Source organism: Giraffa tippelskirchi, chromosome 3 (assembly GCF_054371585.1).
Source record: "Giraffa tippelskirchi isolate mGirTip1 chromosome 3, T2T-mGirTip1v1.2.pri, whole genome shotgun sequence".
In the NCBI taxonomy this organism is placed as follows: domain Eukaryota; kingdom Metazoa; phylum Chordata; class Mammalia; order Artiodactyla; family Giraffidae; genus Giraffa; species Giraffa tippelskirchi.
Genome location: NC_137277.1, coordinates 105,049,167 through 105,076,461, shown reverse-complemented (window position 1 = coordinate 105,076,461; position 27,295 = coordinate 105,049,167). Strand labels below are relative to the sequence as shown.

Sequence of the window (27,295 nt, the reverse complement as noted above, 5' to 3'; positions counted from 1 at the left end):
CTGTCCCTGGATCTCCTGCTTTGAGGGGTACGTGTATTTCATGGTGATCCTAGCAGGGAGTTCTTTTGTCCTTGTTTTCAGAAGAGGATGCTGATACTTAGTTACGTGCCAAGATGAACTGCTAGTAACTGGAATTTGAACCTAGGCCTCAGTCATTCCAACCACAAAGCTTATCGTTGTAATCCGTAGGGACGACCAGAAAACACTGTAAAAATCTTAGAGTTTTTTTTCAGAGTCATTAAAGAAAGATTAAGTTATGATAATATGGCTTTTGTGTTAATATATTTTGATAAATCCTATTCATTTTAAAATCATGCATGGTATGTGCGGCACCTCTCTATTAAACAATGTCTTTGTTGCCAACAGTGTGGCATGACAGAGAATATATTGTGCTTACCATTTATAAATATATGTACAGAGGAGAAGGGGAGGATGAATGGACCTATTTGTCAGTGGGCCCGCTAGCTAGGACGGAGCACTGCAGGCACACAGGCCTGAAGACCCCCGAGCTAGGGATGTGTGTGGAGGGCTATGTTTCAGGATTGGGTTATAACAGGTCATTTAGGTCTACATTCTACAGTGTTAATGGTGGTAACATTTGGACAGTGGGAAAGGATATTATTATTTTTTGTTATACTTGTCCTGTATTTTCTTATTTTCTAAACATATGAAGATTAAATTGTATTCTAAAAATAATAAGACTTCACTGCAAAAAAAAAAAAATTCATTTAGGAAGTAAAGTAAGTACTAGGTAGTTTTTAAGTCACAAATTGAATGTTCTCTTGATCCTGTCACTTCTTCTTAAAGCTTAATATCCAGCAGTGGTTCATGTACACTGGAGTTCATGTAGAGTTGAATTTCTCTCTGGAAGAAGACAAATCCAAATCAGAGTTACACTCCAAGTTGGCCACCTCTTTGGGTGGAGGTTCCTGGATGAACTGTATTGCTTTACCCCTGGGATCCTTAGGACTTGAACTTGAGGTTTACTTTGCGGTAGGATAAATTGCTTCATGGTGACCTGGATATGGTTGATCTGTGCTGTCAGGAGAGTAGAGTTGTTACAGAACGTAAGAATGCAAAGATTAAACGGCCATTGTCCTATTCTGGCATTTTTCCAAATACTTGTAGCTCTCTTGGAGAAGCAGAACACTGCTATGTAGGAAACAGAAAAGTGTTTACATTCAGAACATTATTGAGGGGGTGTGCTGAGTTCAGCAGCCAGGGTCATGTCTCCCAGGCCAAATGTTGTGGTTTATTCAGCTGAGAAGCACAGGGCTTCAGTGCAGTTGGATCCTCCCCAGCCCTGCCCTTCCACTTTGTCATCTCTCTCTTGCTTGTGTGCTTTTTCCTCCTATTTTCTTGCACACACCATGTCTAGCACTTAGAACCAAGAAGTGCACATGCTGGGGCCTGCTTCCCCAAATTCATTCTCTGTAACTGTAGGTGTTTGCTTTCCCTGTAAGGTGTTTGATTCTTGTTTTGCTCTGCCTGGTACATGCAATCCAAATGTGACCATTTTTCCTCATTTTAGTCTGAGACCAGATCATGCATTTAGGTAGTGCTTTATGCCTTGAACATATCACTGTATGGTGAGAATATAAAACCAGGGATAATTCCAATGGCTTGGATTTTATTTTATATTCTCCTAGATAGAAGCAACGAAGATTGAAAACCTATACCCCCAACAAGAGATACCTCTTACTCAGGTATCTGAGAGTTCATGTTTGTAATATGTGATTTAGTTCAGCTGTTTAATAAAAATTCCATTATTTAATGTCATAATTGTTTTGCAGTACATGTGTAAAATCTAAAATGCCATGTACCAAACATCAGGAGATTTTGTTATGGCTGGTACATTGGGAGTGTTTACTTAACTCATGAATGTTTATCAACTGTTTCATATGTCGGCCTTAATTGTGGTGGAATTCAGCTATCTAATATATTGTAGTTAATTTGAACTTGGTATCTTCAATTCTCAAAATGATTTTACATAGAGAATTTTATGTCAGAGGATGTTAATGTTTATCCAAAGTCTAGAACCCGTTCACTGGATTTTGACTCTGTGCCAGCAAACAGCATTTGGATGTATTTGCTCTCATATTGTCAAAGGATTGACCATTAAGCATTAAATGTGGCCTCTTGTGTAACTTCCCATCTGATTACACAAGTGTGTGCAGGTGGACACTGCTCTTGGAATAGCAGTTGGCAGACAGATGGTAAACAACTGTTTGAGTTCCAGAGGATGTCAAGGAATCAGACATCAGGTCCCCAAAGGAAATCAAATATGAGTTTTGAAAGAACTTGAATGCTTCTTTCCATTTATTCCCTTTCTATTTGAATATGGTTGTTGATGTTCAGTCACTCAGTTGTGTCCAACTCTTTGCAACTCCATGAACTCCAGCATGCCAGGCTTCCCTGTCCTTCACTATCTCCCGTAGTTTGCTCAAACTCATGTTCATTGATTCGGTGATGCCATCCAACCATCTCATTTTCTGTCCTCTACTTTTCCTCCTGCCCTCAATCCTTCCCAGCATCAGAGTCTTTTCTAATGAGTTGGCTCTTTGCATCAGGTGGCCAATTATTGGCACTTCAGCATCAGTCCTTCCAATGAATATTCAGGGTTGATTTCCTTTAGGATTGACTGGTTTGATCTCCTTGCTGTCTAAGGGTCTCTCAAGAATTTTCTCCAGTACCACAGTTCAAAAACATCAATTTTTTGGCGCTCAGCCTTCTTTATGGTCCCAACTCTCAAGAATCTGTATTTCAGGAGCTGGCATGATGGCCAGAGGAGGGATATGTGGTTTTGGCATCTTTGGATGTTGAATCACTTAAGCTAGTGGTATAAGGAGTAGCAGAAAAATGAGCCATGGGAAAACTTGGCCTTGACTGCTATAGCTATGCCCTCCTATTCTGTAGGTAGCATGGGCTCTTCCATCCACTTAACCCATATTCATGATGCTCTGGCCGTGCAATTAAATAAGATACTATAAATGTATATATATACAATCAACCCTGTTCATTCCCATTTGCAAAGGGTAGTGAAAGTGTGATTAAAGTATGGAAATTCTCTGGTTGTGCAGTGGTTAGCACTCCACACTTCACTGCAAGGGACATTGGTTCCATCCCTGGTCAGGGAATTAATATGTCTTAAATTATTCGCCAGGCTTCCCTGGTGGCTTGGTGGTAAAGAATCCACCTGCCAGTGCAGGAGACTCAAATACGATCTCTGGATACGGAAGATCCCCTGGAGGAGGGCATGGTAACCCACTCTAGTATTCTTCCCTGGAAAATCCCATGGATAGAGGAGCCTGGTGGGCTACAATCCTTGGGGTCATGAAAGAGTCAGACCTGACAGTGACTAAACAGCAACAACAAGCTACACAGCATGGCCTCCCAAACAAAACAAACCAGTTAATTTGCAAGCAACTTTGTTAAGTTTTTGGGTTTGGTTTGTGTTTATTGATAAAAACAAATATGGAAGTTTCTACAGGTTTATAATTTTACAAATAAAATGAATTGTTTTCTGACTGTAAAGCCCCAAGTGAAGGAAGAATGGTGGAGACAGTGCTGGTACTTATTGTGGTATAAGGAAACTCGTGTAGTCCAGAAGGATGGAGGCTTACTAAGTAGGAGGGGAGCATAATAGTAATTCCATGTATTCTTTAAAATGATAATAGCAAGAGGAACAATGTCACAGGCTCCCCAGGTGGCTCAGTGGTAAAGAATCCTCCTGCTGATGCAGGAGACACAGAACAGGAGACTTGAGTTTGATCCCTGGGTAGAGAAGATCCCATGGAGCAGAAAATGGCAGCCCACTCCAGTGTTCTTGCCTGGGAAATCTCATGGACAGAGGAGCCCAGCAGGCTACAGCGCATGGGGTCACAGAGAGTCAGACACGACATAGGCACTGAGCATCCACACAACAATATCAACCATGTACTGAATGGAAGACTTTGTGCTAACTACTCTACGTGCATTATCTTATTGGATTTTCTAAAATATATGTGCATGCACTCATGTACACACACGACAGATGTAAGTGGGCTTTCATTCTTGATAGTGGAAAAAGAGTAAAAGAAGACATGTTGGCCCAGATTCTTTTTCTGTCTGGTAATAACCAGTTAAATGAACTTGAACACTGCCTTCATTTTTTGGAGTCAGTTTGGTCACCTCTGAAAAAAACAGAAAAAGACTAAAATATCACAAGCTTGTGTTCTAGCTCTGTACTTTTTAGACTATAAAAAAGTTATGGAGGAGTCCTTTTTATTTAGCTCTGTCCTTAAAGAAAACCTTCCAAGAAAATGGGCTGTAACTAAAATTGTGAATGGGAGATTGGGGAGCTGTCTCATTCTCACAGCTTCCCTGGAAAGGACAGCTCTCCAGTCAGATTTCATTCTGAAGATGTAACTAGACCAGGAACAGACCAATTTTTCCTACTGTGGGCTTCACTGGCAAGGGAATGATGTTAATACCTCAATGATTAAATAAGAATAACAGTGACAATGAAAGATGACTGACTGATGATTCGCTTTGGGGAACTATTTGGCTAGCTGCTGGAGACCTGTGCCAGGAAAGAAGTGGACTATATTTCAGCAGCATCCTCTAGGCTAGGAGGATATTAAAATTTAGGATGTCAGGTAGTTGTTTGGAACAAGAATAGAGGGCATGGAAGCAGATGGCTTTGAGGTTAGTTAAACAGAGGGGCGGGTCACATATTGAATTTGCAACCACCCAGATGTTGCAATTCTAAATGAACTCATAGGAGAATTGGTGCATTATTCAGCATCAAGTGACTCAACTTGATGTCCCAATAATAATACAAGGAAAAATGGTGATCTGGGAAGAATTAACAGAGGAGGAACAACCCTTTACCTAGTGTGAGTTGAGGACCCCATGCCTGGCTTTTTTTAAAAAGACATTTCCTTGGCTGATGACTTACCATTGCCTGTCTAGTAAGTCTGAAATTCTGTGCTGTGTCCAGGGCCCTGCCTTTCTAACTTGGTCTAACATGACCCACTCCTTATCCTCTGATCTGTTCTGTGTAGTTCACAGTCCTCTGCCTTTTGTATTCATGCTTCTGTTCACCTAAAATAACGAGAATGATAAGATCTAAGGAGTGCTTTCCATGTACGTACTCTCTGTTAAGTATAAGCGTTATCCAATTTGATTTTTCTCACACTTTGTGAGGTGGGTAGTAGCATTACTACCGCCATCATCCTTCTCATCAGTATCACCACCACCATCTCCCATTTTTTTTTAAGTGAGGAAGCTGAGGCTTAGTTTAAATAATGTACCTGAGATTACCTATTCATGAGTGGCAGAGTTAGGATTGCAACCCATGTGACCCATCTTCAAAGGCCAAATATTAAAAACCAGATTGTGCCATTAAATGGCATTCTTTATGCTCTCCCCACACACTGTCAGTCCATAGCGTTTCTTGCTTTCCTTAACAAAAAGTAATGGCTTTTTTTCTCTGCGGTTTGGTTATATTACATAACATGTTCAGTTGTATATTGTGGATTTATCTTCTCTTCTTCTGGGTCATTGAAGTGCAAGTTTACCTTATATTTGTATCTCTGCCTTCATTTGATATTTAACAGGGTTTAGGAGGTGATTCGGAGAAGGCAATGGCACCCCACTCTAGTACTCTTGCCTGGAAAATCCCATGGATGGAGGAGCCTGGTAGGCTACAGTCCATGGGGTCGCTAAGAGTCGGACGACTGAGCGACTTCACTTTCACTTTTCCCTTTCATGCACTGGAGAAGGAAATGGCAACCCACTCCAGTATTCTTGCCTGGAGAATCCCAGGGACGGCAGAGCCTGGTGGGCTGCTGTCTATGGGGTCGCACAGAGTCGAACACGACTGAAGCGACTTACCAGCAGGAGGTGATTGTTGAACTGACACAGTACCTAGCTAACTAAAGATTTGACCCAGTAACTTTTTTGAGGGGAAGGGGGTCTAGTTTATATTATATTTTTAAAGAGATCGAAGAATTCTATTAAAGTGCCAGTATTTTGTCTGAAAATGTTAATAGCTTATTAAAAATAGTGATAAATATGTGCATTTTCACCTTACTCTTGCACACTAATGACTATGTCTCTGGTATTCAGGTAGGATTGTTGGGTTGGTTCACTGAGGTCAGATTTTAGAAACATTACAGCTTAAGTGTCATGGAAAGAGGGTGATCATACAGACCTTTTTTTTGAGCCTTGGAATCTGTTACCTATCTCCTGCATGGAAGAGCTACTTAACCTCCTTGCCCTTTAGTTTCCTTCTCTGTTAAATGGAGAAGATAATACCTGCTTGTCAGGATTTTAAAGTGGATTAAATTGGATAATCAAGGCAAAGAGCCTAAGGGCTTGAGATGTATCAGATCATTAATAAATGGTCCATCTTGTTGATTTTAACCCTTAGCTTTGCTTCTGACTGGATTCTGATCTTCAGTTTTGAATTTCATGTACTGGCTTTTTCAGCTGTGCTTTTTGATTCAAGTTGTGTGGCTCAACATCACCAGTAATAAGTGATACAAGTTTGGGTTGAAGTCTAGCTAGTCCAGTTCTAGCTGTGACTATAGTTAACACCACTGAACTGTACACTAACACATGGTTTGAAAAAAAGCAAATTTTCTATTATGTGGGGGTTTTTTTGTTTTGTTTTGTTTTTTTACCTCATGTTCAAAGAAATGTAATGGTTCCTTCATTTAAGTTGCTGTAAAGTGTTGGTACCTTTATCATTCAAGAACTGTCAGTGAACGTCTTAGCCTTTTCTCTGGTAATATCTTTTCCCTCCTTCCATAAGCACTGCTGCTTATAAAGTGTGTGCAGGTGGCTGTGTAATAGCAGAGTTTCTGTTTAGAATCTGGTGACTTAATACTTAAAAGCTTTAATTTAGAGATTATAAGAACAAAAGTATATTACATAAGGTGTATTTGATGTAATTCACTTTCACTCCTGTCTGCATGTTACTGTGGATTTCTCAACAGGAGCCTTGAGGATATCAGGCGAAAAGAGGATCTTTTGCAAGGCTTTGTAGTTCCCATGAATCCAGGGCAAGAGCTGAGACCAGAAAATTCTGTTCCTAAGGCTTGGGTTTATCTGGATCTGAATGGTTTGGGTGCTTTCATTCTTCTCTGTGTTGTATATGATAATCTATAAGTATTACTTCTAATGTATAGACTCTTACAGGCTCTCTTAACCATAATTTCTCCATGAAATACCCAGAAACTTGCATATTGTGTTATCTAGTTATTAAATCTTCCATCTTTAAAATATTCTGAGATGGAAAGTGAATTTAAAAACAATATAGACCATAAAGGTAACTACCCCTTTTGTTTGTCATTTAGTTGCTAAGTCATGTCCAACTCTTTGCAAGTCCTATGGACTGTAGCCCGCCAGGCCCCTCTGTCCATGGGATTGTCCAGGCAAGAATACTGGAGTGGGTTGCTATTTCCTTCTCCAGGGGATCTTCATGACCCAGGGATCGAACCTGCATCTCCTACATAGGCAGGTGGATTCTTTACCACTGTGCCACCTGGGAAGCCCCTAAGTAACTTTTGGATTAGACTAATTATTACAGTTGATACTGATTTGCATTTACTGGCAACAAAACCAAAACAAAGTTCAGGTTCCGTGGTTTATTATATGTGGCAGAAGGATGTGTGAAATATTTTTCTTTTCAAGGAAATGTTGCTAGAATTGGACTTGATTTGTCACCCTGTGAATTCCTGCTTGGAAGATAATTAGTAATAAGTAATAGACATTATCATTGAGCTTTTATAAGAACAAAGGCTCTTTAGTTTGTAGACTTTGTCAGTAGCTGAAGCATAAATGCTAAATCAGTGAAGATATTGTCAGACTGAATACTGTGATTGAGTTAGTTTGCTTTTCATTGATTCAGCAGCTTGTTGAGTGCCTCCTGTTTGCCTTGTACTGTATCTGATTTGGGGATTAACAAAAGAAATTATCCTTGAAGTACTTAGTTGGGGAGTGATTTAGGTAGGCTAACAGATGACTAAGGCACAGTGTGTGTGGTGCTGTAAAGGAGAGATGTATACAGTGTTGTCAGAGCCCAACCAGAGGGTATGGCTTCTTGGAGTAATTGGGAGAAGGTTCTAATGATATTTGAGTTCTAATGAAGGGAGAAGGTTCTAATGATAAATGGTATTTGAGCTGATTCTTAAAATTTGCCAGGTGGAATAGAAAGGGATATTCCTTACAGGAAAAAATAAATGCCCTTGGATGATCTGATTAATTTGAGCTAGAAACTTGTACAATCTAGAAAATATAGGATTAACATCCACTAGATTTTTCAACTCAGATATCATATGTCTTGGTGATGGACAGGGATGCCTGGCGTGCTGCAGTCCACGGGGTCGCAAAGAGTCAGACATGACTGAGCAACTGAACTGAACTGATCATATGTCTTCAGTGGACCTTTGGCATGTACTTGAGCACAGCAGCTTCATGATTGAATTTCCTCCTGTGCCTTCAGGGCAGGTATACTGGCATGTGGTCAAAGCCTAGTACATATGTATAGGGTGAATCCATGGAGGGAAGGAGTGCCCTGTGTTGAGATATCACTAAGTACGTATGAGGTTGAGTTGTCACAGGGGTTAGGACCACTTGGAAGTTGTACATTTTCTGCCGAATAGAAGGGCAGTCCATTTTTATTCAGGCAGTAGTGGAGCCTGGAGAGACAGCCAGTGTTGTTCAGTGGCCAAGTTGTGTTAAGACTCTTTGCAACCCCATGGACTGCAGTACACCAGGCCTCCCTGTCCTTCTCTATCTCCCAGAGTTTGCCAAACTCACATCCATTGAGTCAATGAAGTCATCTAACCATCTCATCCTCTGTTGTCCCCTTCTCTTCCTGCCCTCTGTTTTTCCGAGCATCAGGGTCTTTTCTAATGAGTGGACTCTTCACATCAGTTTCCTCAGAAAATAGCTTGGGCTCTCGGGAGTTACCTGCACAAACATTTAGCTTGGACTCCCAAGGCCTGCCCTGTAGAGCTCAAAAAGAATGAATGCATTCTTAAAAAGTCTAAGGGCAGTTCTTGCCAGTTAATCACAACATCCCTGAACTTTAACCAGGCCTCTGTGGAGGGTCTGATTTTAAATGGAGCTGCTTCCTCATGGTCCTTGTAGATTTATTAAGCACATAATGTATACCTGAACTGCTCAGAGGCTTGACCTGTAGAAGGGGTGATTTTAAATGCTTGGTGAATGATTACTGAGTGCATGTTTTTATGGATGGGTACTGATGATAACTAGTTATCAAGTTCAAAAAGACTTAGGACTCTTCTCATTCAGAAAGATGCAGACCTTTCTTCTGACCTTCAGAATTGTATATATCTACCTGACTGCTTGAGTGTTCTCTTGGATTTTTCATAGCTGTCATATACCTAACCAGTTAGGGCCATTTAGAAATCTTATTCTTCACCACCTCCTCCAGATCCGTGCCACCTTGGCAGTGTGCCCCTCTTAAACAGACCACCGTTCACCTAGTGACTCAAGGTAGAAACCAGGTATTAACACTCAGCATCTTCCCTCGGCCCTTAAGTCTATCCAGTCAATTTCACATACTATTTCTGACATCTGTCCACCTGCTTCAGTCCAGATCTCACCTGCCTTGTCCCAGCCTACCGCCATTCATTTGAACTACCACCCTGGCTGCTGCCGTTCATTTGAACTATTCCCAACTGGTTCCCCTGTTTCCATTTGTGCTGTTTATCTAATCAGTTGTCCACAGTGCACCCATAGTATCTTTGTAAAACATAACCTGATTATGTCATCTGATGCTTACAAGGCTTCACTGGTTTCCCATTACACTTTAGAGCAAAAGAAAAGTATTTACTCCAGTCCTACATGGCTGGGCATGACCTAGCCTTGACTCACCTCTCCAACTTTATCTTTCCATCATTCCCTCTCCTTTGCTTTCTCTCCAGCCATGTTGACTCACTTTCAGCTCTTTGATGTATCCAGCTGTTCCTTACCTTAGCATCTTTTGCCTGTTTTCTCTGCCTAGAACACTGCCATCCACTCTTTACCTGACTCACCTTTTCTCATTTCTAGGACTTACCTGAATTGTTATCTTTTCCTTGAGAGGTCTTTCCAGGTGGTGTTGTTGTTCAGTCGCTCAGTCATGTCTGTCTCTTTGCGACCCCATGGACGGCAGCATGCCAGGCTTCCCTATCCTTCAGTATCTCCAGGAGTTTGCTCAAACTCATGCCCATTGAGTCAGTGATGCCATCCAACCATCTCATCCTCTGTTGTCCCCTTCTCATCTTGCTTTCAATCTTTCCCAGCATCAGGGTCTTTCCCATGAATCAGCTCTTTGTATCAGGTGGCCAAAGTATTCAGCTTCAGCATCAGTCCTTCTAATGAAAAGTCAGGGTTGATTTCCTTTAGGATGGACTGGTTTGATCTCTTTTCTGTCCACAGGACTCTTAGGAGTCTTCTCCAGCACCACACTTTGAAGGCATCAATTCTTCGGCTCTCAGCCTTCTTTATGGTCCAGCTCTCACATCCATACATGACTACTAGAAAAACCATAGCTTTTCCATGCTCCTCTGTCCATGGAATTCTTCAGGCAAGAATTGCCTTCTGCAAGGGATCTTCCCGACCCAGGGATCAAACCCAGTTCTCCTGCATTTCAGGCAGATGCTTTAACGTCTGAGCCACCAGGGAAGCCCTCTTTGCAGGTAGTTCAGTCTGTAAGTTGCCCTCTGATAATCTCTAACAAGACTTATCAGAGTTTGAGAAGATTAGTTTGTTTCATCTTCATCTCATTAGAATATGATGCTCCATGGGGACTGTATCTGTTAGGTTCCCTAGTGTGCTGTGGAGCACGGTGCTTGCGCTAGGGTGGTGCTTCGTAAACATTTGAATGAAAAACTGTTTTATTAAAAGAAAAGTTGATCCAGAAAGGAGTATCTTGGCTTTCTCTTTGCAGTAACAACAGGGCCTGCATCTAATTTCCGTAGCACTATTTGCATACTGCTTCTGCGTGATTGTCTTGTGGAGTACTAACAGAAAGTCAGTTATTTGCCATTCTACTTCGATGCCAAAAAAAAAAAAAAAATGGCCTGGCATATTTAGTGTTTGTCCTTGGAGTCCAATAGACTAAGTTTAGGTCCTGTTTTTTTTCTGTAAAGAAGTCTAACCTTGAGTAAGCACTCCTAGGCGTGTTTTCTCATTTGTAAAATGGGGGAAGTTTTATCTATCCCATGGGTTTGTTATGAAGATTAAATGAAATTATGTATACAGAGTGCCCATACAGTGCTTGGCACCTTGTAGGAGTTTAGGCATTCATTGTGTTACCCCTTTGTATCACGAGAGGTTAATAAGGACTCGGGGAAAAAAACTCATTTAATCTACCTTATAATCTTATTGTTCTTATTTAGTGCACACCCAGGGGCATTAACATGAGGGTCAAAATCAGTTTAAGAGGAAATAATCTATCTCTTGGGTGCAAATCAGCAATGATGGGCTGGTTATTTAATGATCAATAATGTTGGGCTCCCTCAGAGAGACACATATGGAATTCTCCTTTGCTTTATCTCAGGGGTGGTTGTTGAACATTATAAAAGTGTAATTGCAAATAAATTCAAGTAGTTATTTTCTGTTTTACTTCAAGTAGATATTCCATGGAGATAGGCCATATGAAAATATTTTTCCCATTTTAGATATTTTTATGGCGAAACCTTGGCAGTATCATTGAAAACTCTGGAGTCTAAAGATTTTCTAATAATGTTGTAAGCTTTGGGGGTTATTAAAAAATTAATATTCTAAAAAAGGTTATTAGATTCAGATTTATAAGTGGTACATATCTACTACATCCTTATGTACATTAGTCTGGATACTAGATTGAACTTTGGGGAAAATGCTTCAGTTATATCAGTCAAAATCATCAAAGGTTAATTGTCTGCTATTAAGTCAGAATAACTCACTCACCCTCGCCTCTATTAAATTTGTTTTGCTGAATGACATGAGACAGTAATGGTGGCAAGGGGAACTATTTCTCTGTAAGTCCAAGTCCTCCAGAGAGCTAGGGGTTTGAGCATTTGTCTACTCAAATATTGACCCAGGCAAGGGGCTATATTATTTATTATGAGCCAGGTATGATTTAGCGTGTTGATATAAAGGTTTAGATGGGACAGTTAATACATGAAATTAGTTGAATATTTGGCTCAGTTGTTTAAAGCATGAGAGCTTTAGAGAGACCAGGGGAACAGGTAGGAATTTCTTCTGGGGCTCTCTCTTTCTGCCATGCTCCATGCCCAAGTATCTTGAAATCACATCAGACCCAAGGCAAGTATCTTGAAAATGTATATGATTGGTTATTTGGGACATTGACTAGTGTGTATGTACCTAGGTGTGTGGTTAGTTGCTCAGTCGTGTCCATCTCTTTGCGGACCCCATGGACTGCAGCCTGCTAGGCTCTGCTGTCCATGGGGATTCTCCAGGCAAGAATACTAGAATGAGTAGCCATGCCCTCCTCCAGGGATCAAACCCAGGTCTCCTGCATTGCAGGCAGATCTTTACTGACTGAGCCACCAGGGAAGCCCTAGGAAAATTACCATCACCACTATAGCAAGTGTGCTCTATTAATGGAGGAGGGTTTCATGAAGACTGATGTCTGGACATCTTTTAGCTCATGATCCATTTCTCACTGCAAACCCCACTTCTCAGCTAAACTGAGAGTAGAGGTTACTGATATTAACCTATGTCTTGAAGGAGTGCTGTCATCTCACAGAAGGGACAAAAACCAGTTGCATTGTTTTCTTCTATTCTTTCATCTGTTCTTTTACTCATAGTCTATCAAAGCAAGTCAAAGCTGATGTTATCTATCAATGGTTCTGTTCGTTGAGTTTTCTTTTAGTGTTTTCTGTTCTGTGTCTGGTGGGGCTGTAGTACTTCAAAAGGAAATTGGGAGCAAATTTTGATAAGGATATAACAAAATCAAGTTCCCACTGTTCAAAATGGAAGACTCTTACGCCTGGAAAAGAAAATTGGGACAGTACCTTCTCAATAACCTCTGGTGCTTTGTTGAGAAGACTGGGAGCCTACTATTAAGCGAAGAAATAATTACTTTTGCTGAAATGCAAGTCTGTAGTTCAGAGCAGACCACCCCAGTGTCCCAACATAGGACTTCAGAGCCTGTCTCCTCCCATTCAAGCAATTTGATATTTAAATGACTTGTGTAGGGTGTTTCTGTTTTATCAGATGCTAGGAGTTGAAGTCATTAAAGAACCACAGTAGTATTCTTTGGCCTGCCCATGAGTGGCCTATTATTATTGTTGTGAGATGTGATATATTTCTTTTTTTTTTTCTTACAGAATGCTATGAACCTACCCCCTGACAAAGCCAGGTTGCTGCGACAGTATGACAACGAGAAAAAATGGGAACTGATCTGTGATCAGGTAAGAAACATTGATGCTTTTTCAACACATAGTGAGAGAAGAGAACCAAATTTATACCCTAAATATATCAGACTTTTTCTGAGAGATGCATGGATTTCTGTTTTGTGATTTGCCTTCCTGTTTCTCACGACCAAAGAAAAAGTTAGACATTTTAATCTTGCGTTATCTTAATTCTCGATTTTTAAATGTTTTGCAGGTAAAATTTCTGATAAATCTGGTCAAGTGGACAAATCAAATTTAGCTGATCTGTTTTTCTATTTATCTTACATAGCAGTTTATGCTTCTTGAATAATGCGGGTCCTCTAATTTAGATGGCTTTTCTGTTCATGTGTATTGATACATATTGATGCGAGAACGTGAACTGTTTATAAAGAGACATTACTTAGGCTGATAAAAAAATTATTCCATATTTTGGAAAATCCCCAAGTGTTTGTATCATTAATTCATAACAAATTTAGACTTTTCAGAGGGATATAAAATAAAAAGGGAAATTCTCCATTTTCTTTCTCTCTACCCTCCGAATTCTACATTTTAGAGGTCTACTGGTGAGACTGAAATATCTCTGTCTAGTTTGTTTTTGTTTTTTAAAAACAGTATGTGAATACCCACACATACTCTTCTGTAGCCTGATATTTTCACTAGTATGCATGTCCTTAAATGTTACATAATATTCTGCTGTAATTGGTAGTAATTTTGGGGCACTTCACTCCTGGGCTAGGTACCGGCTACTTATTTCAAGTCTAGAAGGCTCACCCTCTAAACTTAGACTGTGTATATTATGTATTAGCTCTTTGACTTTGTGCCATGAATGTCTTCAGGGGGGTTGTGCCCCTCTCCGCAACCCCCACCACCCTGGAAATTCCTGGGAGTGTTGTGATTCCTAACTCGGTTCCCTTGAGTCTTTGCTGTGGGACAGATTGTGGGGAGCAGAGCAATTTTCTGTTCCTCAAAGGTAGATGGTCCATGTTCCCTAAGGAATAGATGTCTGCAGTTCTCATGGAGCTTCCGAAGCGCCCACTGTGTTTTGTTTCACTTTAGCTCCTAAACTAAAAGGGAATGAGGACACCATCCTCTCTTCTGTGTGCTATATTGAGCCCTATGGGTAGATAGAGGCTGAAGAGAAGGCTTATTGCCTAGGATCATGAGGCAAAAGAATAAAATTTTACTGACACAATCTTCTTCCTTAAGACTTAACTTTCAATAAATATTACCTAACTCTATTATTGCCAGGAAAAATGATTTTATGATAGTGAACAAATAATATAGTGATAATTAGTATAAAGGAAAGGTAACCACACAAATGAGAGAGGTCCAAGGCAGGGGGTTAGAAATCCTGGGCATGACAGGTTGTGATAGAGCCTAGAGCACAGGCAAAGGAAGGTTGTCTTGGGAGGTGGTTTCTGTCTCCAGCATACCAGAAAGGAAAGCCTGTTGGTGATGGACATTCCTAATAGCTGTACTCTTCTCAGCCCGTAAGTAGCTTCATAGAGTTGATGGTGAGGTCTGGTGGGGATCTTGAGACAGGAGAGTAACAAGTCAGTTATCTTAATGTTTCTGAGTTTCAAATTCTCCAAGTTCAGGTTATTATTTCCCTTCAATGTTAATACGCCAGGGTGTGGACGATTGAGCTACTTTATCCGTTCCTCTCTAGTGGTCAGTATCACACATGCTGGCAGCTGCAAACGGAAGTGGGTCTGTCAGTTGTGAAGTGGAATATGTCATTTGTTAAAAATGGTGAAATGATCATAAGTATTATTGCCACTAACCAACATTTAGTAAGCAGATTTTCTTCTTAAGAATTTTGTGTTAAATCTTGAAAGCAGTCATACTTATTAGTATCTCCATTTGACATACAGGGAAGCTAAGACTTAGAGATTAAATCATTGCCAAAAGTCACACGACTATTATGTGGTAAAGGGGTATACAAGTCTGACCCTGGAGAATATGTGCATTCTGGGGGCTGTTCCCTTAACCACTAGCTCTTTACTTCCTTCCTTATAAAGTGCTAAAGTGTGTGAATGATATACTAAAAATAAATGTAAAAATACATGTTATCTCTATTTCTCCAACTTGCATTCTGGTATGCTTTTCTGAGAGCGAGAGGAAGCTGGGAGTTGTAAGACAGGCACTGAGCCGCCATTATGGTGAACTACCACTTTTGGTTAACTGTTAGTTATTGTGGGAATTGTGGCCAGCAGAAAACTGGACTTTCTGTCACATATAGGTAACCCATTAGTATGTCACATACATGAATTTTGTTCCTCTTATGTATATTTGTGAGGTGAAAGATAAAAACCATGAGTTTAGAGCATTCATAATGTACTATTTATATGGCAAATATAATGCGTTGGTATTTGTTGACTATCTGTTATCTATAGGAATTATGTCATATGTATTTTTGGTACCTATCTATATCTGTCAATGGTACCTAATCTGACAGACACTCAAAATACATTTGCTTTTGTGATTTCACTTATACGAAATGTCCAGAATAGAAAAATTCATTGAGACAGAAAGTAGATTAATGGTTGTCATAGCCTGGGAGTAGGGGATGGGCAGTAACTGCCAGTGTGTGCTGGTTCCTTTTTAGTGTGACAAGACTTACAGCAAATTGCATAGTGTTGAGAATTACACAGTGTGATGATTGCATGGTCTTGTGAATATATTAAGATTATACACTTTAGAAGTGTGAATTTTATGATATGTGAATCCTGCCTCAAAAGAGACATTTGCTTTTACAGCAACCAGAGATAGGGAAAAAAGAGGTGTGGAAAACTCAAGAGAAATAACTAAATGTGTGGATTTTCTTTGGATCCTAATCTGAACAAACCAACTATAAAAAGACTTAGAGAAAATTGGGGGTATTTGACTTGTGACTCCAAAGTAATTATTAGATGATTCCAAGAATTATCATTGACTTTGTTGCACTTGGTTTTGGCATTGGATTAAATAAAGATCCATCTTTATTTTTAAAAAATGATATATTAATATAGGGGTGAAATTATGACTAGAGTTTTCTATAAAAGACTTCATCAAAAAAATGGTAGATAAAGGAAATGTGGGAAAATCTTTAGTTGAATCTTGGTGGAATATGTTAGATTATAGTATAATCTCAACTTTTGTGAATTTTTGAACATGTATAATACAACATTTAAAAACAAAGATATTTGCTATTTTAATGATCTTCATTTTTTTCCCTCATCTGTAAAATGTAGTTAATACTAACATTCTTAAACTATTTTGAAGATTGGAGGTATGTATATGAAGTACACAGACTAACCCTGGACATATAGTAAGTGCTTCATAAATGGTATGGCTGCTTTTGCTGCTGATGAGCAGCCCAGGTGTTAAGTACTGGACCCATGATTATTTTTAGTGTCGATTTGTCTTCAAAAAATTCAGGAGAATGTACTGTGTTGAATCAGTCATCATGTTCTACAAACATACTTTACGATTTAAACACATGGCAGATGATGCTGTCAGGAAAGCCACAGCTATAGAATTTCAGTCCAAGAAAATATCAAGGTGGACCTGTTTTTTGTGAAGACTTAAAACAATGACCATGGTGTTTTGTCATTGCTGCCTGATGCACAAGCCATTCTCTGGACCCTGAGGCTTTGTGCATAATAGCATACTAAATACAAATAATAGTTTTATTTCTTTTAAAGCAAATAATGAAGATTTATTATCTGTTATTTTAAAATACATGTTATAGGCAAGGTGTGCAAAGTGAAATTGGATATTAAAGAAATTTAATTCTGAAAGGAAGTATGTGAACATGAGTGTTGGAAGACCTAGGGAGAGGTTACTTCAGGTTTTAGTCCTGTGAAAAATTATCATGTGGACACTGTGAGTCGTGGAACTGGTCATGTTTCTCCTCTTTTACTCTTGGCTGCCAGAATGCTCAGAGCTAGGTTTGTGGTCTACCCTCACCAAGCGTACAGTATCTTAGTTGTCTGTGTTCTGTTTGCCAGTCTTATCTCATGGCTTCATCAAATTTTTCCTGCCCCCATTTTTCCTCCACACTGATTTCCTCACTTAAAAAAATATTGTATGAAGCTGTAAAGTTTGATAAAATCTTCTTTTTGAACAAGATGAACATAAAACATATCCAATTATTGGTGAATAAAAATTATGTTTTCACAGATAGTAACTTTTAAATTTTTTATCTGCTGTGGGCATTGTGCAGATCTACTGTTCTCCTTTAAGGAAGTGTATACAGAGGGTCAGAATAAATGTCTTATCGTGATTCAGCTTTGAATTCTGTTAAATACAATTCACCATTTTGTTGGAATCATCAATTTTTTCATGCTTTCAGGTGGTTGCATTAGGCTGTCACTTATTTTGTAAGTCTTTGGATAGGTCTCTTCCACCAAGGGGCTTCCCTGGTAGCTCAGCTGGTAAAGAATCCGCCTGCAATGTAGAAGACCCCGGTTCTATTCCTGGGTTGGGAAGATCCCCTGAGAAGGGATAGGCTACCCACTCGAGTATTCTTGGGCTTCCCTGGTGGCTCAGACGGTAAAGAATCCTCCTGCAATGCTGGAGACCTGAGTTCAGTCCCTGGGTTGGGAAGATCCTCTGGAGGAGGGCATGGCAACCAACTCCAGTATTCCTGCCTGGAGAATCCCCCTGGACAGAGGAACCTGGCAGGCTACATACAGTCCATGGGGTCGCAACGAGTCCGACATGACTCGGCGACTAATCACAGCTTCCACCAAGAGTGAGTTACTCAAGGGAATGGGCCATGTTTATTGCTGCACCTCCACCACCTAGCTTAGTGCTTACTGAAAGTGTGTTGAATGAAAGAGAGAGTAGCTAAATAATGTTTGGGGGACAGTGGATAAGAAAGAAGAGAAGGCAGGAGGAAGAAGGTAGAAACGGCAGCCTGGAAGTATAGGTTTGCTGTTTCTTTATCCTTTTCACCTTCTTCTACCATTTGATGTAACTTGCTTGTGATGAGTGAAACTAAACTTCACTGCCCAATTCTAGAAACTTTAGTAAAGAGGGCGAGGTGCCTGATGTAGATAAGGAGGAGTTTATATGAGCATATCTGTGATGAAGCTCCATGTCCACCTCCCATGGTCAACTGAAAATCCAGTTCTCTGGCTGATTTCAGGAGCAAAGTAAAAATTCTTAAGAGAGTAAATCTCAAAGAGTTTTCAACAATAACAGTAGTTCAGCAGTATCCTTTAGTCCTTTCCTAGAATTACTGCATAAATGTAAAGATGACCTGAACTTCACCAATATCACCTAGGTCTCAGAGGTTAGAAATGGGAAAACCATGTAACTCTGGTCTGAGGGGGAAGATGGAAGCTGAGAAAAGAGGCTTTCCTTTTGAATTTTGAATAGTGTGAGGTGCATGCCAGAGAACTTATTTCTGAGCTGTAGTCAGCAGGCAGAGTTCCATGAGGCCATCAATGCAAGGACTCGGTGAGGGCACTGAGCTAGTTTATAATAGCCTGAGATGACAATGTGAGAGTAAAAAGCTGGACATGCTGAGTTCTTGTGGCAACTGCACACAAAATTACACACTGTGTAAGTAAGAGATCTTTCTCATTGGTCTTTTTACCTGGGCAAAGAGGGACAGCCCTTGCTCATGCTTCTGTGCTCCCTAAACACAGACCCTGTGCTGTACTGGTCGGCTTTGGGGTCTTGACTATTTCCCACGCATGAAGGGTAGAGGCTGCACATACAGACCTTAGAGATCTGGATGAACTTAAGACTTTAAGATTATTATATGTGGAAGAGTTGTTAGAAGTCATTTATTTCAAGCCACTCTTAAAATTTTTATACTAGAAAAGTTAACAAATGCTTGTCAAAAAAAAAAAGAAAATTTAACTGTACTGGATCACATGAAGTAAAGCAGAAGTCCATTTGCCTTTCCTGTCTGTTCACCTAACTTATTTTATAGTTGATGAAATGGAGGCTCAAAGATATAATGACATGGCCAGTGCCAAGGCCACTCTGGCTACTTAGACAACACCAATTCCAAGCTCCAGTCATGAGCCTCTTTAGTTACTAGGGACCTGGAAACAATCCATTAAAACAAATATTGTGGTAGGTAAGGGGCTATCACCAAGGCTTCATTCTGTGGCTTCTGAAGCAATTTTGGTGTGGAAGGGGCATGATCTATAGAACTTGTGGTGGTGGTAGACTTGGTTCATAAGTTTCCTCTGCTGGGTAAGTGGAAGTGCTGCTGCTGCTAAGTCGCTTCAGTCGTGTCCGACTCTGTGCGACCCCATAGATGGCAGCTCACCAGGCTCCGCCGTCCCTGGGATTCTCCAGGCAAGAATACTGGAGTGGGTTGCCATTTCCTTCTCCAGTGCATGAACGGGAAAAGTGAAAGTGAAGTCGCTCAGTCATGTCCAACTCTTAGCGACCCCATGGATTGTAGCCCACCAGGCTCCCCCGTCCCTGGGATTCTCCAGGCAAGAGTACTGGAGTGGGGTGCCATTGCCTTCTCAGTGGCCAGTCAAAAATTCAGGACCTTGCAGATGATAATACTGATTGGTATAGATTCCATGAATGTATATAATCCTGTCCCCAAAATGTTAGCAGTACCACACCTGAGCTGGGTTAGAAAGCTTTCCTGTGACTTTGCTGGGGACCACACAATTTTGTTTTTTGTGGGGGGTGAGGAAGGGGGAGTTGGTCTGGCACAGCTCTACCTTGCCCCCTAATGGCTGGCTCTTGCTTGGCATTATAACCTAGCAAGAGACAGGGGTCTTTCCTTACTTTGCTTGTATAGAATGATATGGGAGAAGGAGATTAAAAACAAAAACAAAAAAGGGGAGAGTGAAGAAGTGGCAGGAAATCATACCCACTTAGACTCAGCTTCCTGTGTTTAGCACTTCAGGCAGATCAGATTGCGGCTCTCGAGGCTTGGCATGTGTCCTGGTCAGAAATGGGGAAGGCCCTTCCTGCCACTCAGCGGGTGCTAAGCCAGGCCAACGGCTCTAAGGTACTCCAGTGTGCTAAGATACTCTACTGCTCAAAGGTACTTGAGTGTACTCAGATATGCCAGTACAGTGAGAGTAATTTTCTTTTTTTAAAAATAAATTTATTTATTTTTTATTGAAGGATAATTGCTTTATAACGTTGTGTTGGTCCCTGCCATACATCAGCATGAATCAGCCATAAGTATACATATGTCCCCTCCTTCTTGAACCTCCCTCCCACCTCACATCCCACCCCACCCCCAGGTTGTCACAGAGCACCAGATTTGAGCACCCTGTCATACAGCAAATTCCCATTGGCTCTCTGTGTTACATATGGTAATGTACATGTTTAAGTGCTACTCTCCCAATTCATCCCATCCTCTCCCTCCCCCACTGTGTCCACAATCCGCTCACCACATCTTTGTGTCCATTGCTGTATTGCATCTAGGTTCATCAGTGCCATCTCTCTAGATTCCATATATATGTATTAGGTAGCTTTCTTTCTTTTTTTTTAAAATTTATTTTAATTGGAGGCTAATTACTTTACAGTATTGTGGTGGTTTTTACCATACATTGACATGAATCAGTCACGGGTGTACATGTGTTCCCCCGTCCCAAACCCTCCTCCCACCTCCCTCCCCATCCCATCCCTCTGGGTTGTCCCAGTGCACCAGTTTTGAGTGCCCTGTTTCATGCATGGAACTTGGACTGTTCATCTGTTTCACCTATGGTAGTGTACTTGTTTCAGTGCTATTCTCTCAAATCATCCCACCCTTGCTTTCTCCCACAGAGTCCAAAAGTCTGTTCTTTATATCTGTGTCTCTTTTGCTGTCTTGCACATAGGATCGCCGTTACCATCTTTCTAAATTCCATATATATGCATTAATATGCTGTATTGGTGTTTTTCTTTCTGACTTACTTCACTCTGTATAATAGGCTCCAGTTTCATCCACCTCATTAGAACTGACTCAAATGCGTTCTTTTTAATAGCTGAATTCTACTGTATATGTACCACAACTTTCTTATCCATTCGTCTGCTGATGGACATATAGATTGCTTCCATGTCCTGGCTATTGTAAACAGTGCTGCAGTGAACATTGGGGTACATGTGTCTCTTTCAATTCTGGTTTCCTTGATGTGTATGCCCAGCAACGGGATTGCTGGGTCATATGGCAGTTCTGTTTCCAGTTTTTTAAGGGATCTCCACACTGTTCTCCATAGTGGCTGTGCTAGTTTGCATTCCCACCAACAGTGTAAGAGGGTTCCCTTTTCTCCACACCCTCTCCAGCATTTATTGTTTGTAGACTTTTTGATGTCAGCTATTCTGACCGGTGTGAGATGGTACCTCATTGTGGTTTTGATTTGCATTTCTCTGATAATGAGTGATGTTTAGCATCTTTTCATGAGTTTGTTAGCCATCTGTATGTCTTCTTTGGAGAAATGTCTGTTTAGTTCTTTGGCCCATTTTTTGATTGGGTCGTTTATTTTTCTGGTATTGAGCTGCATGAGCTGCTTATATATTTTGGAGATTAATTCTTTGTCAGTTGTTTCATTTGCTACTATTTTCTCCCATTCTGAAGGCTGTCTTTTCACCTTGCCTATAGTTTCCTTCATTGTGCAAAAGCTTTTAAATTTAATTAGGTCCCATTTGTTTATTTTTGCTTTTATTCTCATCACTCTGGGAGGTGGGTCATAGAGGATCTTGCTGTGATTTATGTCAGAGAGTGTTCTGCCTATGTTTTCCTCTAGGAGTTTTATAGTTTCTGGTCTTGCATTTAGATCTTTAATCCATTTTGAGTTTATTTTTGTGTATGGTGTTAGAAAGTGTTCTAGTTTCATTCTTTCTAGTTTCAGGTGATTGACCAGTTTTCCCAGCACCACTTGTTAAAGAGGTTGTCTTCTCCATTGTATGTTTTTGCCTCCTTTGTCAAAGATAAGGTGTCCATGGGTGCGTAGATTTATCTCTGGGCTTTCTATTTTGTTCTGTTGATCTATATTTCTGTCTTTGTGTCAGTACCATGCTGATGACTGTAGCTTTGTAGTATAGTCTGAAGTCAGGCAGATAATTCCTCCAGTTCTATCCTTCTTTCTCAAGATTGCTTTGGTTATTCGAGGTTTTTTGTTTCCATACAAATTTTGAAATTGTTTGTTCTAGTTCTGTGAAAAATACCATTGGTAGCTTGATAGGGATTGCATTGAATCTATAGATTGCTTTGTGTAGTATACTTATTTTCACTATATTGATTCTTCTGATCCATGAACATGGTATATTTCTCCATCTATTTGTGTCCTCTTTGATTTCTTTCATCAGTGTTTTATAGCTTTATATATATAAATATATATATATATGTCTTTTGTTTCTTTAGGTAAATTTATTTCTAAGTATTTTATTCTTTTCATTGCAATGGTGAATGGGATTGTTCCTTAATTTCCCTTTCTGTTTTCTCATTGTTAGTGTATAGGAATGCAAGAGATTTCATGTATTAATTTTATATCCTGCAACTTTACTATGCTCTCTTGTCTTTTTTAACACAACTGTTCCCTACCATTTGAATGTATTTCATCATTAAGAATCGGAGAAGGCAATGGCACCCCACTCCAGTACTCTTGCCTGGAGAATCCCAGGGACGGGGGAGCCTGGTGGGCTTCCATCTATGGCGTCGCATAGAGTTGGACACGACTGAAGCGACTTAGCAGCAGCAGCAGCAGCAATCATTAAGAATATAATTCTTTTTAAACCCTTCACTTAATTTCTAATACTATTTCTTTTGAAAGACAAGAAAGTTACTTACTGGATAACTTATTAAGCCACTTTGCCACTAGAGTCAAATTTCCTAAAATATTGAAGAGCATACATATATCTTTTTTTTTTTTTAACTATTCATGTTTCTGTGAGCCAGTTAGAGCTCTTCTGTGCTAGGTAAGCAAATATTACTGGATACCAGTAAATGATTTCTTACAGACCATCAGATTCCAGATCATGAGGGTTTGTCCTTGGAGCCCCAGGGGAATTAAATGTGGAGTGATGAGAAAGGGTGGGAAGGATGGGTTGTAGCCTGCTTCAGTGGCAGCTGCCAGGTTAGTCATTGGAATAGCATATGGATGACAGAGGATGAGATGGTTGGATGGCATCACTGACTCAGTGGACATGAGTTTGAGCAAACTCTGGGAGACAATGAAAGACAAGGAAGTCTGGTGTGCTGCAGTCCATGGGGTTACAAAGAGTCAGACATGACTTAGTGACTGAACAACAGTAGGTAGCATAGACAGTGGGATAGAAGCTGAGGGAAAAGATAGTGATGCAGCCAGTCTTCCCCTTGCTCTGTTTCCTCTCTTCTTGCTCCAAGACTCTAGGTTTAATCTGCTTTCAGCCTCCATCCCCAGGTTCCAGGCTTTGATTCTGTATTTAGCACCACTCACTTCATTGAGTCTTTCAGCTGTCTACTCAGCAGACAGCCATCTCCTCTGCCTCTCCCCCTTGATTCCTCTGGCTCATTGACATTATTACTGTATTTAATGTTATTTCGTGTTAAATTATTTGAATTTCTGCTATATTTCCCTAATCCTGTGATGTGTTGAAATACTGTTTATTTCAAAATCATTATAGATTTTGGGATCTGTTTCATTCATTTTAAAGTCTATCTTTCAAACCCTTAGTATTTTTCTTTTACCGTTTTTCTTGTTTGGTCTTGCCCTTCTGCGTAATCCTCGTTTTGACTATGTATTAGTTGGATTTTTTGTTTGATATTTTGTTTTCTAGTTTACCTTAAAAATTCACTGTGCATCTTATAAAAATGAGAATTTTTTCTTGTATCCAAAGAAAGTCATCACAATTAAAATGAGTAAGTAATTTCTTAATAGCATCTACTGCCCAGTGCAGCAGCAGCCCAGTTCATATTTCCCAGTTTTCTTAATATTCTTCCCACCTGGTTTTGTTCAAATGAAAATCTAGTCCAGAATCAGGCACACATTGCATCTAGTGGTTATGTTCTTTGCTTCTTTCAATCCAGAACAGAGTTTTATTCATGATGCTCATATAGTAAAGTGACCAGGTAAGCCATTTTGTAGAAAGTTTTGTTTCCTGCATTTACCTGGTTGATGAGGTGTCTGAGCTCCTGAATTTCCTGTTAACTAGAAGTTAGTTGTAAAGATATGGTAGATTGGTGTTGAACATCTTTTGACTGGAATATGAGACAAATAATGTCTGTCTCACCACTAGATAAAAAAGGTCAAAGGATCAGATGACAAACTGATTTCTCTGTTGTATAATTATGTTTTTCCCTCATGCAGAAAGGAATCTGTGGGCTCTTATTTTGGCATCACATATCCATCTTGTTACCTGTCAGCCTTGTACCTCATGAGTTTTAAAACTAATTACCAATTTTTGGCTGAATCAGTTTCATTAAGAGTTGCAAGAGGGCTCTGTAACAACCTGGAGAGGTGGAATGGGGAGGGAGGTGGGAGGGGAGGTTCAAAAGGGAGGGGACATATGTAGGTGTCTATGGCTAATTCATGCTGATGTATGGCAGAAACCAACACAGTATGTAAAGCAATTATCCTTCAATTAAAAATAAATAAATTTAAGAAAAAAAAATTTTTAAAGACTTGCAAGAAAAAAGCTCTGAGTTTTTAAAATTTTATTTCCCTTCAACATTAAGCCATCACCTAGCATTTCATCTGGTATTGGTTTACCCTGGAATATAATTATCCCTGTAATTCTTTCCCTCAATTGTCATTTCTCACAGTAAGGCCTTAGTTTGATACCTCAAAAGGTGACAAATGAATTCTCTTTGGCTTCCTTTTGTGAATAACATTGTGAAGCCTTGGATTTTCATAGTCAGGGTATTTCAGTCATTAGGGCTTTTTTTTTGAGGCTCATGTTAACAACACTTTAACATTTGAGAACTCCTTCGTGCTGGCTCCTCTGTCCTTTTGACATGACCCTATTAATTCTTTAAGCTGGTTTTATGGTGCAAAAATCATTTCTTAGGAATAACTTGTACTTTCCTTGCACTAGACCTAGAATAAGACATTTCTCCAAGGAGCCCTATTCTTTTGCCTGGGGTTGTGGTATTAGAAGTTGTCATATTATTAAGTTGTCATAGCTGCTGGGTGAATTTGCTTCTCAGTTTAAGTGTCTAAACCTTGAAAAGGTATGTCTAAACATTGTAAGTTCATATTGGTATTTTCCAAATTAATTTTTATAAATTACTTATTTTTTATTTTATAATTATCATTTTTTCATTGAAATATTTGATTCCTAACATCAATAATTTGTCTTCCTATAATATTAAAAATTTCAAAACAACTATCAATATCATTACTAACTAAAATATTACTAAAATTACTAAGTGAAGCCTATTTTTTTTCGTACTTTTGTATCCTCAGAATGCATCCTATTAACAATGTCCCATGTACTATGATTTTAAAGTATCAGCACTTGATGTTGATACCTTTTCTGTTATTTACTTCCAGTATAAGTTAGAGTAATGCTAGGTAACACACAGATGTTGTATTAGGTTCCTAGGATTTCCATCACAAATGACTATAAACTTCATCAGCGTAAAACTACAGAAAGTGTTTTATCACAGATCTGGAGGCCCAAGAAGTCTGGAACCAAGCTGTCTGCTGGGCCATGCTCCCTCCAAGGCTCTAGCGGAGAACTCTTCCTCTCTCTTGCAGCTTCCAGTGGCTGTAGGCATTCCTTGGCTTGTGGCTGTGTAACTCGAGTCTCTTCGCATGGCCTTTTCCAACTCTTCTCCTTGCATCTGTTTCTTCTCTTCTGTCTCTTATAAGGACACTTAGCACTGGATTTGAGCTTACCTGGATCCTCCAGGGTGATCTCAACTCAAAATCCTTAACTTCATTGTATCCACAAAGACCCTTTTCCTAAATATAGTCACATTCACTGGTTTTCGTGGTTAGGATATTGGCATGACTTAGGGTTTGGAGAAGGAAATGGCAACCCACTCCAGTGTTCTCGCCTGGAGAATCCCAGGAATGGGGGAGCCTGGTGGGCTGCCGTCTATGGGGTCGTACAGACTGGGACACGACTGAAGTGACTTAGCAGGAGTTGGGGGACACCATTGGAGCCACTATGTAGATACCAAGACACTTAATGATTTACATAACAAGCTTGTCTTTCACATAACAATCCAATTTAGTCCTATTGATCACAGGGTGTTAAATTCTACAGTATTAATCAGGGACCCAGGTAAGGCTGTTTTCAACATAAAGTTTCAGCTTTGCAATCAAAAGACGAAAATGAGGTGCACACCTGGGGAGTTTTTTGGACCAGGCGGTGGCAAGTATTGTTGTTCAGTCATGTCCTACTCTTTGTGACCCTATGGACTGCTGCATACCAGGCTTCCCCGCCCTTCACTCTCTCCCAGAGTTTGCTCAAACTCAGGTCCATTGAGTCAGTGATGCCATCCCACCATCTCATCCTCTGTCACCCATTTCTCATCCAGCACCAGGTCTTTCCCAGCATCAAGGGCTTTTCAAATGAGTTAGCTTTTCACATCAGGTGGCCAAAATACTGGATACTTTCAGTCTTTTGACTAGACCTGCCAAGGAGGATGAGAAATGTAGGTTAGCTGAATACCCAGGAAAGAGAAGAAAATGTTAGTAAACAGCTAGTCTCTGCTATGATTACCAGTTTTGATAGTCTGATAGTTTAATTCATTTTAGATTGTATTCAACTTAAAATTTTTTATGTATTCATTAGTTTATCCATTGAGTACGCATTTAGTTGTACAGGTGAGGGTAAGAGTAGAGTGAGAGAAGATATGAGTCTGAGTTCTCTCAAAACAAATAACATCGTATTTGGAGTTGGAAAGAACTCTAAATGGTTAATATTCAATTGGCCAAAAAGTTCATTTGGGTTTTTCTGTAAGATGGTCTGGAAAGACCCGAATGAACTTTCTGGCCAACTGAATA

The 27,295-nt window shown here is 39.9% G+C and overlaps 1 protein-coding gene across 1 annotated transcript in view; it reads left to right on the top strand.

Annotated features, from left to right (window-relative positions):
• FMNL2 (formin like 2) overlaps window positions 1-27,295 on the top strand; it is a 324,502-nt gene that overhangs the window by 177,312 nt on the left and 119,895 nt on the right. The window contains 1 exon segment of the mRNA XM_081577993.1: window positions 13,335-13,418. Coding sequence (XP_081434119.1) covers window positions 13,335-13,418 — 84 coding nt within the window.